Below are 15,819 nucleotides of genomic sequence, written 5' to 3' on the forward strand. Positions count from 1 at the left end.
CCTTCCTTCCGATTTTCCCTCTACCCTGTCCCAGGTAACCACTGTCCTGACTTCAAAACCCATAGATTAGATTGCTCGCTTTTGAATTTTATACAAATGGACTCATACGATATGTTATCCTTTGTGTCTGTCTCCTTTCACTCCACACTGGGTGAAACACCCACGCTGTTGCACGGAGCATTACTTCATTCATGCTCAGTGCTGCATGATTTTCCATGGTATGCACTTTTGATGGACATTTGGGTTGTTTCCGGCTACTATGCATAGTGCTACCACAAACATTCTGGTACACGTCTTTTGGTGACCACATGTACACTCTTGTTAGGTGTATACCTGGGAATGGAATTGCTGGGTCATAGGGTAGGCAAAAGTTGGGGATTGAATCATACACCCCATAAAAGACATGTTCAAATCTTAATCTGCATTTCTGTGGGTGTGAACCCATTTGTAAGTAGGACCTTTTATTGTTAGTTAAGGTGTGGCCATATGACTGGAGGCCTTAAAAAGAGAGGAAATTTGGATACAGTCAGTCAGAAGCAGAAGCCAGAAGCCAGAGAGGAGACTGAGATGGCACGCGCCAGAGGCAGAAATGCAAGTCAGTGGACTCCAAGGATGGTGCCAAGCCCACACCAGAACACCACAGACCCTGGAAGAAAGTGAGCCCTGCCAGGACCTTGATGAACTTCTAGCCTTCAAAACCGTGAGACAATAAATCCCTATTGTTCAAGTCAACCCACTGTATAGTGTTTGTCATGACAGCCCTGGCAGTCTAAGGCAGCAGATGGTCAGCTTCAGGAGACACTGCCTGTGGAGGATTGAACTGTGTACTCCCATTCTGACATGTTCTTGGTCTTGGTCTGGCTTCTGGTGGGTGTAGACCCACTATAAATAAGATCTCTTCAAGATGTTACTTCAGTTAAGGTATGGCACAACTAAATCAGGTTGGGTTTTAATCTAGATTACTGGAGTCCTTTATAAGCACAGTGAAAGTCAGATGGAAGCCACGTGGAGCCCCTAGAAGCTGGAAGTCAACAGAACTTGGAAGAGAAGCTGGGAGAGGCCACCATGTGCATTGCCATGTGACAGAAAAGTCAAGGATCAACAATCACTGTCAGCCAGCCCCAGAATGCCACCATCTTCGGGAATCGATGCCTCGATTTTGGATTTCTCCTAGCCTAAAAACTGTGAGCCAGTAAGTTCCCATTATTTAAGCCAAACCATTTTGTGGTATTTGTGATCACAGCAGGGAAACTAAAACACTGCTGAACACTTTTCCATAATAGGAAATCAATTACTTTCCCACTAGCAGTGTATGAGAGTTCCAGTTGCTCCATGTCCTTGTCAGCATGTGATATTGTCTATCTTTTTCATTTTTACCTTTCTGGTGTTATGTGCAGTGCCTCTTTTAAACTGTAACTCTCCTATCACGTGGCAACCTTGATCCCCCTGTTCTGCTTTGTTTTGTTTTGTTTTGTTTTTTTCTTTAGCAATTATATCTGGATATATATATATCACCAGCTCCCTGAAGCCAAATCTAGGGATGTTCTCCCAACTACAGGTTTTACCCACTCCAGATTCTAAGACCAGTTCTTTCTTCATTTTTCATTCATAAATATTCATCAATATTTACCAAGTGCCTGCCACATACCAGTCTCAGGGATAGGCCTTGGGAATACAGTGGTAAATAAGACATAGCCCTATCCTGCCCTTAATGAGGTAATAGTCCAGTGGAGAAACACACCCTTAGGGCTATCATGTCTGTGTGTGCACAATGTCTTGGGAATGTGAAGGTGAGAGTCACAAATTAAGCTTGGAAGAATTAGGATAGGCTCAGGAAAAAGAGCAGTTGCTTGAACCAAAACAAGTTTGTTTCTAGCCTCTGTCCCCTGGCTCTGTGGGTCCTAAGGCTTCACAGCAGTTTCCCCAGACCTAATCTGATCCCATTCTTGTCCCCGCCCCCATATCCTACCAGTGCCTTGTTGCCAAGGCCCCAGCCTGCCTTGTCCCTAATTCCACAGCTGAGCTTCTGTTGAAGCCTTGCTTCAGAGGCTCTCCAACATGACTTACGCTTTTGGAGCTCCAGGATGGTGTAAAGGATGGTGATGCCATCTAGAGCTTCCCGGCCAATCTCCTCATCAGGATCCCCGATGCGAAGGATGAGCCTCCCCAGAAGAAGCCCCAGTGTTGGGAACCCCGAGGACATCTGTTTGTGTCACAATCTTAGAGATTAAGTCATATAGGTTCAATAATGCTATATAGTAAATGGTGAACAGTGCTGAATGGTCCGGCCCGGAGAGCAGAGCCCTATGAGGATGGTAAGAACCACCTGGGAGTCCCTGGACATATGAGCAGTCTCCCTCAGAGCTGGGAAGATTCTCCCTAGGGGTGCCCACCCCTCTCAGGGGCCACTCACAAAAAAGGGCAGGGTCAGAAGTGTGTGGTTCAACAAGGAGACATTGCTGTTCACAGCCCGTGCTCGCTCATGAGCCTTCCCAGAGTTCATCCAGGGTCCCAGGGGCTGTGGGGACAAGGGGAGGACTCAGAGCAGCATGCCAGATGCCAGTTCCTACTGCCCAGGATGTGCAGGCCAGTCTTCACCAGTCAGGAGTAAGTTTCCAGGGAGGGCATGAGGACTGGGGAGGCTCATCCTTCCACAGCCCTCTTCTACTTGGGTCTTAGGGAAGAATCAGACCCAGATGCTAAGAATAGGGCTGATAGACAAAAGAGGATAAAGGGGTCAATGAAGAGAGAAATAAGAGGAGATGGGGGTCATGAAGACAGAATAGAGAATCAGGAACAAGAATGGAGAGAGTGAGGAAATAGAAATGGCTATAGCAGAAGGGTAGAGGATGGGGAGAGAGTGAAGGGGCACAGGGCAAGGATAGGGCCTGTAAGAGGAACAGAGAGGCAGAACACTGGCACAAGACGACATCCTGAAGTCAAGTCCCTCCTACCTCGGTTCAGCCCCCCACTGCTCCTGAGCCAATTCCCCTCATCTCTCCCCCCACTACTCCTCGGCACCTCCAAGATGCTCTTCAGCCCAGCAGGAGTGGGGTCCTCAACAAAGAGGGCGTTGAGCAGTGTCTGCAGGGCATCCAGGGTCTGGTGGTAAAGTGTCTATGGGAAGGAGGGGGCCAAGTCACTAGGGAGCCTCTGGGGCAGACCCCGGCCCCGGGCCACCCCTGGGGTCAGTCAGGGAGGAGGGGCTACTTGGACCCAGGAGAGCTGCTTTCTGGTCCTACCTCTTGGACTAACTTGAAGGTGATATTGGCAAATGAATTCCCCTCCATGGGTTGCTGTTTCCTAATTGGCAAATTGGTCATGATTATCCCTGCCCTTCCTACCCTCAAGGGACGGGAAGCTGAGACCCAACATTTACTGAGAATCCACCACGTGCCAGTGAGTGCCTGGTGACTTGCACAGCCTTATCACCTTGTGCTTAAATAGTTTTTCACATTTTACAAACAAGGAGACTCTTGCACAAGGTCTCACAGCAGGGAAGTTTCAAGTTGTGAGGAACAAATTAGGGGATAGATGGGAAAGTGCCCTAGAATTATAAGAACTAGATAAATGGGAGGGCGCACTGGTTCTTTTTTGAATCACGACTCTTAGACCGAAAGAGTTCCTCCAAGTTGGCCCCTTAAGGAAGCCATCCCTCCCTGCCCAAGCCTCTTGTCCCACTGGCCACACCACAGTCCTGGAATTGTCTCAGGAAGGTGGAGGCAACACACATACCCAAGACTGGGCAGTGGGTTTGAGCCACTCTGGGAAGACCCTCTCTTCCTTGCCTCCCCTCCTGCTGCCAACTCCCCCCAGGTCTGTCCTTCAAGTTCTCAGCTTCCTGAGTCTGTGCATGCCCGGGGGCGGTGGTCCTCAGGGTTATAATACCACAACCTCTGAGCAAGCCTCAAGGCCACCTACCGCCACCGTCACTCCCTCTGTGCAGCACTGACCTCTGCTGGCCAGGCCTGGTACTACAATAAAGCTGCCCCACTCTTACCACCCAGTGAGTCCCCAACTTTCCTTTGGGTCTCTCAGTACAGCACCCCTGGGACCTGGAGCCCTCCTGCTGTCCACGTGGTCTGGTTCCCACCTGCTCTCCAGCCTCACTTCCCAACACCCTCTCCTTGCCACACTGCCTTCTTGTCATCTTGCAGTCACCATGCTCTCTGTCCACAGCCTCTGCACAGGCCAGTCCCTCAGTCTAGAACACTGCTCCTTCCATCACCCCTCCAGCTAATCAACTCTTCTTTAACCTCTCAGCTCCACCACGATGACCCCTCAGGGAAGCCTCCCCTGACCCCATCTAAGCCATGTCCCCCCATTCCAGGCTCTTTACAGCACCAAGTACTTCTTGTTTGCTGCATTTACCACTGTTGTAATTTTGCATTCATCTGTGTGATTCTTTGATAACCTCCGACACCCCACCCTCACCCCTTTCCCCCACTGTAAGACCCTGCATTAAATTCAGCATAGAGTACTTAGTTAATATTTGCTGAATGAAAGAATGAATGAATGTGCCTCCCTGAGCTGAAAACCCTCTCCCCTAACCTCTCCCTGATCCTAGCTTTCCTCTCAGCCCACACTAAGGGTCACCTCTGCCTGCCCTCCTGGGATAATCCTGCAGAGGTTTGGAGATGCTCTCCTGGGCCCCTTGAGTTTCTGCTTCTCCTGGTCTCAGCTCCACCTCCCCCAGTCCTTCACTCTGGCCTAGTCCTCAGGCCCTCCCCCCAATCCTGGCTACCTCCCCCAGTTATGCCGACATTCAGACGTTTGTCCATCCCCTTCTCTCATAGAGCAGGGCCCAGAAGTGGACAAGGCCCTCCAAATGAGGGATCTTTTGTTCTGAGGATTCTTTCATTAAAAATTTATTGAGTGCACACTCAGGCCGAGACAGGTGGGGTAAATGTCCAGAAGCATGTCTCGACCTAAGGACAGCCCCGAGCCCCTCCCGGGAGGCAGGCCCTGTCTCACCTGAATGTCCTCAGCCTTGGCCTCGTGTTTCTCCTGCATGGCCTGCACAGGGGGCAGGGAGAACACACTCTTCAAACAGGTGTTCACCAGCTCTGACTTCTCCCGCACGCCCAGGACTGGCTGGGTGTAACTGGGGCAGAGACAGAGAGCAAAGTCATCGAGTGAGGGAGGCAAAGGAGCTAAGGATCTAGGGCTGGGGTGTTGAGGCCTGGCTCAGGGCAGCCTGAGAGGCAAACTCTACAAGAGGACAAAGGGAGTGGAGGGAAGTGGGGTACGGAGGTCAGACAGCCTTGGCAGGGACTGGGCAAGGGGAGAGGAAAAGGCACAGGAGTGGTGGTGACAGCCAGAGAGGCCCACGGAGCCTGGCAGGGAGGGGGAAAGGCAGGGAAGGGGTTGTGGACACCTCAGCTGGGTCAGGGTCTCCATGGCCTGCCGGCGGACAGAGCTCGAGAGGGAATCCAGCGGCTCCTCCTGAATCTGTCTCTAGAAAAGGGACCACAGAGGGATGGATGAGGGGACAGGGCTTCTCCAGACTGCCAGGATGAGGATCTCCACACAGGGACCAGTTCACAGCAGCCCCTCAGCCTGCACAGAACTTTCCCTGGGCTCCATGTCCTGCCCAGCCTGCAGGGGTGGAGAGCCTGGATGCTTCTCACACCCAGTCCTGAGCCTTCACTTCCAGGCCACCAAAGGCATACCCCATACCCTACCCAGCTGCACCCCACACACAGGGCTCAACAAGAATTGTTTCAGCCTCTTGTTGAGGAGGTATATTTAAACCATAGACTGGCCTAAACCAAAAAGCATCATGCATAGCCCTTGAAAGATGTCCAGTTGAATTCCTCTAAAACATCCTCTCAGTATCTCTCATTGCCTCTCATTCCTACTTTGATCCAACACGGGCACACAATGGGTGTTCAATTAATGTAAGTTAAATGAAGGTGTGAAGGGCAAGGATTTTTTCTCTCTCTCTTTAACGGATCCAAAGCCAAACGTAATTTTGCAAACTTCAATGCTTAGTACTGCCCCAGCCCACTCTGGCAGATAACTGAGAAGTAACTATATTTGGCAAATTGTGAGGATCCCTGTAGTTTCCCACCAGGAGAAATTTCTGAGGAAAGAATGCATTAAATAATAATAATCACTCCCAGGTACACAAGGTTTTACAGTTGACTAACCACTGGGTTGTATCCTTCCAACAACCAAGTGACAACGGCATTATAACACCCATTTACAAGATGAGAAGAGTGAGGCTCAGAGGAGGGAAGTGTCTTGCCAAAGCTCCCTCAGGAAGTTAGAGGAGGAGATGAGACTCAAGTCCAGCCTCATCATCCTGTCCTCTTCCCACCTCAACCCCCTGTCTCATCAGTGGGCAGACTCAAGATTTCCACCCCCTCCCCATCCCAATGCCACAGACCCGCATGTGGCTCCCGCACCATCATCTTCTTCATCATGGTCTTCTTCTCTCCTTCTGGGTCCAGCAGAGCCTGGCTCTTCTGGAGGGTGACACCATTCTCGACCTCAGGGGAGCAGAGGGCAAAGTCATAGGGTGAGAGCCACACTGACCCCAATCTTTGGGGTTGTGGGTGCACCACTCATGCACCACCCAATATGTGCACACAAGCCAGCTTGCTCCTGCCTGGCTGCCAGCCACCAGCATCAGCTCAGGAGATATGAAAACCACAAGAGGAACCTGGAGTGGGTGGAGATTTGAGAAGATCATGGTGTTGTGGGTAGGGATGGGGTAATCCCTGAAAGCCAGCCTTTGGAGGAGAAACAGAAGAAACAGATGTTGGGGGCTGCATAGCATCCCCCTCCCTTCTGCTCTAGTCAATTAAGAGAGGAGAAGAGGTGGAGCTGATAAGATAGAAAAGGTCCCAATACCTCAACCCAAAATTCCACCATTAGCATCATGTTTTAAGGGCCTCTTAGTACATTACTAGTTAGTTAAGGCATTGTGTACCTGAGAGAGGGAACACATTAGCTGATGTCCAGATTTATCTATTAGTTCCCATTATCTTAGGGCAAAAGTAGACAAAAATGAAATAAAGAAGATAAATTCATATATAAAGAAAATAATATGATGGAGAGGGTGATAGGTTAAAGATAGCCACAAGTTCTTTCCCACTCCCCCTCTATCAAGAAGTGGAATCTATTTCCTTTCCCTTGAATCTGGCCTCATCTTACAACTTGCTCTGACCAACGGAATGCTGTAGAAGGGATGCTGCGCCAGTTGCTGGCCTATCCCTTAAGAGAACTGGCATCTTCCACTTGTCTTTTCCCTCTGGAACCCAGCTGCCATGCGGTAAAGAAGCCAAGACTAACAGGAAATGATGCAAGACCACGTTGAGAGAGGCCCTGGAAGATGAGGGGTCATCTTGGATGCTCCAGCCCCCTGAGTGACCTCAGTCAACATCACATGGAGCAGAAGAACCACTCAGCTGAGTCCAGTCAAACCTCAGAATCATGAGATATAGGGCCCCTCTGATCCTTATTTCTCCAGCAGCCAGAGTGAACTTTCAAGCTGCTAGGTTTGGGGGCGCTTTGTTAAACAGCAATCCATAACTTAAACAGCAAGAGTGATGGTGGAGGGATGGCTAAGGAGGGCTAATTTAGACTGAATGGTCAGGGAAAGCCTTTCAGGGGAGTTGACATTTAGACTGAGTCCTGAATGACATGGAGGAGCTAAACATGTGAAAATCTAGGGGGAAGGTCTTCTTGTCTCCCCAGACTAGACTGTCAGCTCACTGTTGGATCCCTAATGCCTGAAACTGCACAGCACATAGCAGAGGCTCAATAAAAATTTATTGAATGACTGACGCACTCAAAGGTGCTCCTTTGTGCAGGCACCATGCTGGGGGCTGTGCCTATGTTACCTAACATGGGCTTCACTACAACTTTATTGCACCCATTTTACAGATGAGCAGAACATTCCTGGCAGAGGAAACAGCAAGTGCAAAGGCCCTGAGACAGGACTGAGCTGGGCATGTGTGAGAAACAGTAAGAAGGCCAGTGTGATGAGAGTGAGGTGGGTGACTGGGAAAATGCCACGGGATAAGGACAGGTGCTCCCAAAGTGTGGGGCCTCTTCTTGATCCTGTCACTCTCCCTCCAGCCACTGCCCCAGGACTGGAGCTTGCCCTTGAAGCAACCTGGGTACAGCCCCTCCTGGTTCCCCTCATGTCCTAGCCTGGATGGATTCCCTGCCTCCGCACTCTGTCCACCCCACAGTCTCACCCACTCTCCTGGTCCCATCCACCCTTGCCAAGGCCTGTGGGTGTTGGGCATCACCCATTGGCTTGGCCTTCTCTGGCTTCTCTTGCTGCATGACCAAGATCTGGATTCGGCCTGACTATGTCCTGGAAAAGGCCATACCATTTCTGCTTCTGTCAGAGCCTTTTCTACAATTCATTCAGTTGTTCAAAAAAGCCTTTATTGAGCACCTACTATGTACTAGGCCCTGTTTTAGATGCTTGAGATAGAGCTGTGAATGAGACAAAATCCCTGTCTTTAGGGCAGTTGTGTGCTAGTGGGGGAAGCTGACAATGGATAAGATGAAGAAGCAAAGCGAATAGTGCACCAGGTGGCAGTGGTTACCATGGAGATGGGAGAAGCTGGGCAGAGGAACAGGGAGGCTGGGGGCTGGGGGTGGTCTTGGGGGAGCCCTGGGAAAGTCAGCTGGGGCTGGGTGGGAAGCATACCAGAGCCATTTTGCCTCCATCCTCTTTCATCACTGGCACCTTCGCCAGGCATGTGGCCACGTCACTGAAGCCTCCTGCATGTCACAGTTTCAATGACAAGGAGAGAAGAGGGAGGGTAAAGACAGGGTAACCCTAGGGTGCCATCGGCCCATTCTCCCCTCTTAGTTATTATGGCGCTTACAGACTACTGGGAGAGATAGTAAATATATGCAAGATTCAGGACCCCACAGGGCTACACCCACACTGTAAGGAGACCTGCTACACACACACACACACACACACACACACACACACACACACACAAGGGTATTTCTAGGAAATCGTTTCCATGATGAGCAGATCAGGATGGGAACTTATCCTGAAGGCTATAACCAAAAGCCTGCATTTTTCATGGACTGCCAGCCTAAACTCAAATCTCATGGGTGGTCCAATGAATGTCTACCTGTGAATTTAGTGTAAAGTGGTCCTAGACTGGTAGTGCCCTGGACACACAGCAGAAGCAAATGTAAATTCTCTCTAGAAGGACCTACCTTCATTATAGATCTCAAAGAATTCCCATAAATAATTTTCAAAGGAAAAATATTTTTAAGAACTTTTAAAAAACTTTGGTTTCTGTGTGGGACCAAAGGAAGAGATGTTTATATGGTGCAAAATATATTTTTACTTGTATGGTCAATTTACTCAAATACCATAATTTCATGACTAAGCAATGAGACCTTGTTGGTTTGTACAGGCTAGCATTAAGCTCCGATACAACCCAGAGTAATCTGGGCAGAGAATAAAAAGTAGTTGCCAAGCCTTCTTGATGGACTGGGGAAAAATATGGAAATATTAAACTTCTCCAGCTGAGGAATTCCTGATATTCTCGCAAGATTGGGAACTACCAGCTTAGTAGGCTGAGCCCTCAGTCTTGGGGCTCGCCCTTATGAAGCCTGTTACTGCAAAGGAGAGGCTAAGCCTACTCATAACTATGCCTAAGAGTCACCCCCAGAGAATCTCTTTTGTTGCTCAGATGTGGCCTCTCTCTCTAAGCCAACACTGCAGGTGAACACACTACCCCCCCCCCCTACATGGGATCTGATTCCCAGGGGTGTAAATCTTCCTGGGAATGTGGGACATGACTCCTGGGGATGAGCCTGGACCCTGCATCATGGGATTGGGAAAGACTTCTGGATCAAAAGGGGGAAGAGAAATGAAACAAAATAAAGTTTCAGTGGCTGAGAGATTTCAGATGGAGTCGAGAGGTCATTCTGGAGGTAACTCTTATGTGTTATATGGATATCCCTTTTTAGTTTTTAGTTTATTAGAATAGTTAGAAGGGAATATCTGAAACAGTTGAACTGTAATCCAGTATCCTTGATTCTTGAAGGCAGTCATATAATTATATAGCATATATGGTGTGACCCTGTGGTTATGAAAACTTTATGGCTCACAATCCCTTTACCCAGTGCATGTACAAATGAGTAGAAAAAATGGGAACAAAAAATAAATGAATAATATGGGGGAAGAGGGGTATGAGAAGTTTTGGGTGTTCTTTTTACTTTTATTTTTATTCTTATTTTTAGTTTTTGAGTAATGAAAATATTCAAAAATTGATTGTGGTGATGAATGCATGACTATATTATGATACTATGAACAACTGTTTTATACTTTGAATGACTGTATGTTACAGGAATATATTTCAATTTTTAAAAATTTCAAGGAATACAAGAATCATTAGCAAAATTACTGAGCACCATGAGCTAAACCAGCAGAAATAAAATATAGCAGAACAGATTTGAGAAGACTTCAGATATTGGAACTGTCAGACACAGAATAAAAAATAAATATCTTACTGTATTTTTAAAAGTAAAGAAAGGAAGAAGTAAAACTATCTCTTTGCAGATGACATGATCCTTTATGTAGAAAATCCCAAGAATCTGCAAGAAAACTATTAGAGCTAATAAACAAATTCAGCAAAGTTACAGGGTATGAGATCAACACATAAAAATCATTTGTGGGGAGGGGCAGGGCAAGATGGCGAGTGATGAGGTGTAGGTTTTAGTTACTGCTCCAGGGCAGTAGGTTGAAAGCCAGGAACTGTGTGGACCAGACACCAGAGAGCAATTTGACTTTGGGCATACTTCATACAACACTCACAAACGCATGGAACAGCTGAGATCAGCAAAATCCATAAGTTCTTGTGGCCGAGATACTCATGCCCCTCCCTGCCAGGCTCAGTCCCATGGAAGGAGGGGCCATCAGTGCTGGGAACCAGGAGGGAGAACTGCAATTGCAGCTTTTATTGAAACCTCAGACGGCTGATCCAAACTCCAAATATAGATAGACTGAGACCAGACACCAGAGAATCCGGAAGCAGTCAGCCCAGCGGAGAGGAGATAGAGCTAGCAAAAACAGCAAGGAAAATCCAAAAATAAAAGCAGAGACTTTTTGAAGTTCTGGTGAACACAGAAAGGGGAAGGGCAGGGCTCAGGCAGAGTCAGGCTCATATGCAAATCCAGAAGGCGAGTTTCCTTTTCTGAAGAGCTGGTTTCTCTGCCTTTTTGATTGTTCCTTAATGGCCCTAATCTCCTTGTCTCTTAGTATTTCAATAGCCCATTAGATCTGCAAGGAAGGCCCTTCTTATTCTTTTTTTAAATTTTTTTCTCTTTTTCTAAAACAATTACTCTAAGAAGCCCATTACAGAAAGCCTCAAAGACTTACAATTTGGGCCCAGACAAGAGAAGAGCTAAGAGAGCTCTGAGACACAAGGCAGTAAGTCCAGTGGCCAAGAAAATTCACTAAATGCCACAACTTCCCAAAAAGGGGGGGCCTCCCCTTACAGCCATCTTCCTGGTTGCCTGGAAATGCTCCTGCCTGGCACCAGCACCACAACCCAGAGCTGCCCCAAACAACTCAGTGTGATGGGAAGTGTTTCCAACAACACACGCACACACTACAATATCAGGCATGGACAATAGCCTTTCCCAGACCCTCAGCTAATTGTCCCAGAGCTGGGAAAGTGGAGCTGTGTGAAAAGGGGGAAATTAACATGGCCCATTCAGCCATTCTTTCAGCAGACTGGGAATGCCCCTACACAGCTCTGCAGCCCAGAACCTCCCTTGGGGGAAGGTGCTCATCTGTGACATAGCACAGTCATCCCTCAGCAGAGGACCTAGGAGTGCACAGCTTGAAAGAGGGACCCACTTGCAAGTCCCAGGGACCATATGTGGGTCAGCGGCAGAGACAAACTGTGGCAAGACTGAATTGAAGGATTAGATTGTTGCAACAGCTTTAAATCTCCAGGAACACCTGGGATATTTGATTATTAAAGCCACCCCCCTCCTTAACTGCTCAGACACATGTCCCATATGTAGGGCGGGCAATACCAACTACACACACAAGCTTGGTGCACCAATTGGACCCCACAAGACTCACACCCATTCACCACAAAGACAAAGTTGGGGAGAACTTGTTTGACAGGAATAGGTGGCTCATGGATGCCACCCACTGGTTAATTAGAGAAAGTGGACTCCATGAAGCTGTAGATAAGACAAATTAAAGATAAGGGTTTGAATCGGTCTACATATCCTAAAAGAACCCTATCAAGTTTAGCAAATGCCAAGAGGCCAAAAACAACAGAAAAATTTAAAGCATATGAAAAAAAAACAGACAATCCCAAACACCTAAATCAAAAGATCAGAAGAGACACAGAACTTGGAGCAATTAATCAAACAACTAAAGATGAACAATGAAAGCATGGCACAGGATATAAAAGACATGAAGAAGAGCATGGCACAGGATATAAAGGACATAAGAAGACCCTAGAAGAGCATAAAGAAGAAATTGCGAGACTAAATAAAAAAATAGATGATCTTATGGAAATAAAAGAAACTGTTCATCAAATTAAAAAGATTTTGGATACTTGTAGTACAAGACTAGAGGAAGCTGAACAGCAAATCGGTGATCTGGAGGATGACAGAATGGAAAATGAAAGAACAAAAGAAAGAATGGGGGAAAAATTGAAAAAATCAAAATGGACCTCAGGGATATAATAGATAAAATAAAATGTCCAAATATAAGACTCATTGGTGTTCCAGAATGGGAAGAGAAGAGTAAAGATCTAGGAGGAGTATTCAAAGAAATTGTTGGAGAAAACTTCCCAAATCTTCTAAACACCATAAATACACAAATCATAAATGCCCACTGAACTCCAAACAGAATAAATCCAAATAAACCCACTCCAAGACATATTCTGATCACACTGTCAAATATGGAAGAGAAGGAGCAAGTTCTAAAAGCAGCAAGAGAAAAGCAATTCACTACATGCAAAGGAAATGGCATAAAACTAAGTACTGACTACTCAGCAGCCACTATGAAGGCAAGAAGGCAGTGGCATGACATATTTAAAATTCTGAGAGAGAAAAAATGCCAACCAAGAATTCTTTTTCCAGCAAAGCGCTCTTAAATTTTTCACAGACAAACAAATGCTGAGAGAATTTGCTAACAAGAGACCTGCCCTACTGGAGACACTAAAGGGAGCCCTACTGACAGAGAAACAAAGAAAGGAGAGAGAGAGATGGAGAAAGGTTCAGTACAAAAGAGACTCAATATCAGTACATTAAAGGACATTAAGAGAGAGAGGGAAAAAAATATATCTGACAAACATAAACCAAAGGATAAGGTGGCTGATTCAAGAAAAGCCTTCACGGTAATAACAATGAATGTAAATGGATTAAACTCCCCAATCAAAAGATATAGATAGATTGGCAGAATGGATCAAAAAAAAAAATCAACCATCAATATGTTGCATACAAGAGACTCATCTTAGACACAGGGACACAAAGAAATTGAAAGTGAAAGGATGGAAAAAATTATTTCATGCAAGCTACAGACAAAAGAAAGCAAGAGTAGCAATACTAATCTCAGATAAAACAGACTTCAAATGCAAGGATATTATGAGAGACAAAGAAGGCCACTACAGACTAATAAAAGGGGCAATTCAACAAGAAGAAATAACAATCATAAATGTTTATGCACCCAATCAAGGTGCCACAAAATACATGAGACAAACACTGTCAAAACTAAAGGAAGCAATTGATGATTCAAGAATAATTGTGGGAGACTTCACCACATCACCCTCTCCTATAGATAGATCAACCAGACAGAGAACCAATAAGGAAATTGAAAACCTATACAATCTGATAAATGAATTGGCTTTAACAGACATGTATAGAACATTACATCCCCAATCACCAGGATACACATTCTTCTCTAGTGCTCACAGAACTTTCTCCAGAATAGATCATATGCTGGGACATAAAACAAGCCTCAATAAATTTTATAAAACTGAAATTATTCAAAACACATGCTCTGACCACAATGGAATACAATTAGAAGTCAATAACCATCAGACATTTAGAAAATTCACAAATAACCTGGAGATTAAACAACACACTCCTAAACAATCAGTGGGTTAAAGAAGAAATAGCAAGAGAAATTGCTAAATATATAGAGATGAATGAAAATGAGAACACAACATACCAAACCTATGGGATGCAGCAAAAGTGGTACTGAGGGGGAAACTTATGGCACTGAATGCATACATTAAAAAGGAAGAAAGAGCCAAAATCAAAGAACTAGTGGATCAACTGAAGAAGCTAGAAAATGAACAGCAAAACAAACCTAAACCAAGTAGGAGAAAAGAAATAACAAGGATTAAAGCAGAAATAAATGACATAGAGAACCAAAAAAAAGAGAGAGAGAGAGAGGATAAATAACACCAAAAGTTGGTTATTTGAGAAGATCAACAAGGTTGACAAGCCCCTAGCTAGACTGACAAAATCAAAAAGAGAGAAGACCCATATAAACAAAATAATGAATGAGAAAGGTGACATTACTGTGGCTCCTGAAGAAATTGAAAAAAATTATGAGGATACTATGAACAACTGTATGCCAACAAACTGGATAATGTAGAGGAAATGGACAATTTCCTGGAAATGTATGAACAACCTAGACTGACCAAAGAAGAAATAGAAGACTTCAGCCAACCAATCACAAGCAAAGAGATTAAATCAGTCATCAAAAAGCTTCCCACAAATAAATGCCCAGGGCCAGATGGCTTCACAGGGGAATTCCACCAAACTTTCCAAAAAGAACTGACACCAACCTTAAACTCTTTCAAAACATTGAAGAAAATGGAACACTACCTAACTCATTTTATGAAGCTAACATCAATCTAACATGAAAACCAGGCACAGATGTTACAAAAAAGGAAAACTACAGGCCTATCTCCCTAATGAATATAGATGCAAAAATTCTCAACAAAATACTTGCAAATCGAATCCAAAGACACATTACAAAAATCATACACCATGACCAAGTGGGGTTCATTCCAGGCATGCAAGGATGATTCAACACAAGAAAATCAATCAATGTATTACAACACATTAACAAATCAAAAGAGAAAAATCAAATGATCATCTCAATAGATGCTGAAAAAGCATTTGACAAAATCCAACATCCGTTTTTGATAAAAACACTTTAAAAAGGTAGGAATTGAAGGAAACTTGCTCAATATGATAAAGAGCATATATGAAAAACCCACAGCCAGCATAGTACTCAAAGGTGAGAGACTGAAAGCCTTCCCTCTAAGATCAGGAACAAGACAAGCATGCCCGCTGTCACCACTGTTATTCAACATTGTGCTGGAAGTGCTAGCCAGGGCAATATGGCAAGACAAAGAAATAAAAGGAATCCAAATTGGAAAGGAAGAAGTAAAACTGTCATTGTTTGCAGATGATATGATCTTATATCTGGAAAACCCTGAGAAATTGATGATACAGCTACTAGAGCTAATAAACAAATTTAGCAAGGTAGCAGGATACAAGATTAATGCACATAAGTCAGTAATGTGTCTATAGGCTAGAAATGAACAAATTGAAGAGACACTCAAGAAAAAGATACCATTTTCAATAGCAACTAAAAAAATCAAGTACCTAGGAATAAACTTAACCAAAGATATAAAAGACATATACAAAGAAAACTGCATAATGCTACTAAAAGAAATAGAAGGGGACCTTAAAAGATGGAAAAATATTCCATGTTCATGGATAGGAAGGCTAATTGTCATTAAGATGTCAATTCTACCCAAGCTCATCTACAGA

General features: G+C 45.2%; 1 protein-coding gene across 1 annotated transcript in view; it reads right to left on the reverse strand.

Moving 5' to 3' along the window:
- Positions 1 to 15,819, reverse strand: part of MROH7 (maestro heat like repeat family member 7) — an 85,872-nt gene that overhangs the window by 31,424 nt on the left and 38,629 nt on the right. Inside the window, 7 exon segments of the mRNA XM_037816648.1 lie at positions 2,068 to 2,203; positions 2,414 to 2,518; positions 3,022 to 3,117; positions 4,975 to 5,104; positions 5,378 to 5,457; positions 6,411 to 6,494; positions 8,675 to 8,748. Coding sequence (XP_037672576.1) covers positions 2,068 to 2,203; positions 2,414 to 2,518; positions 3,022 to 3,117; positions 4,975 to 5,104; positions 5,378 to 5,457; positions 6,411 to 6,494; positions 8,675 to 8,748 — 705 coding nt within the window.

This window comes from Choloepus didactylus, chromosome 2 (assembly GCF_015220235.1).
Source record: "Choloepus didactylus isolate mChoDid1 chromosome 2, mChoDid1.pri, whole genome shotgun sequence".
Classification (NCBI taxonomy): domain Eukaryota; kingdom Metazoa; phylum Chordata; class Mammalia; order Pilosa; family Megalonychidae; genus Choloepus; species Choloepus didactylus.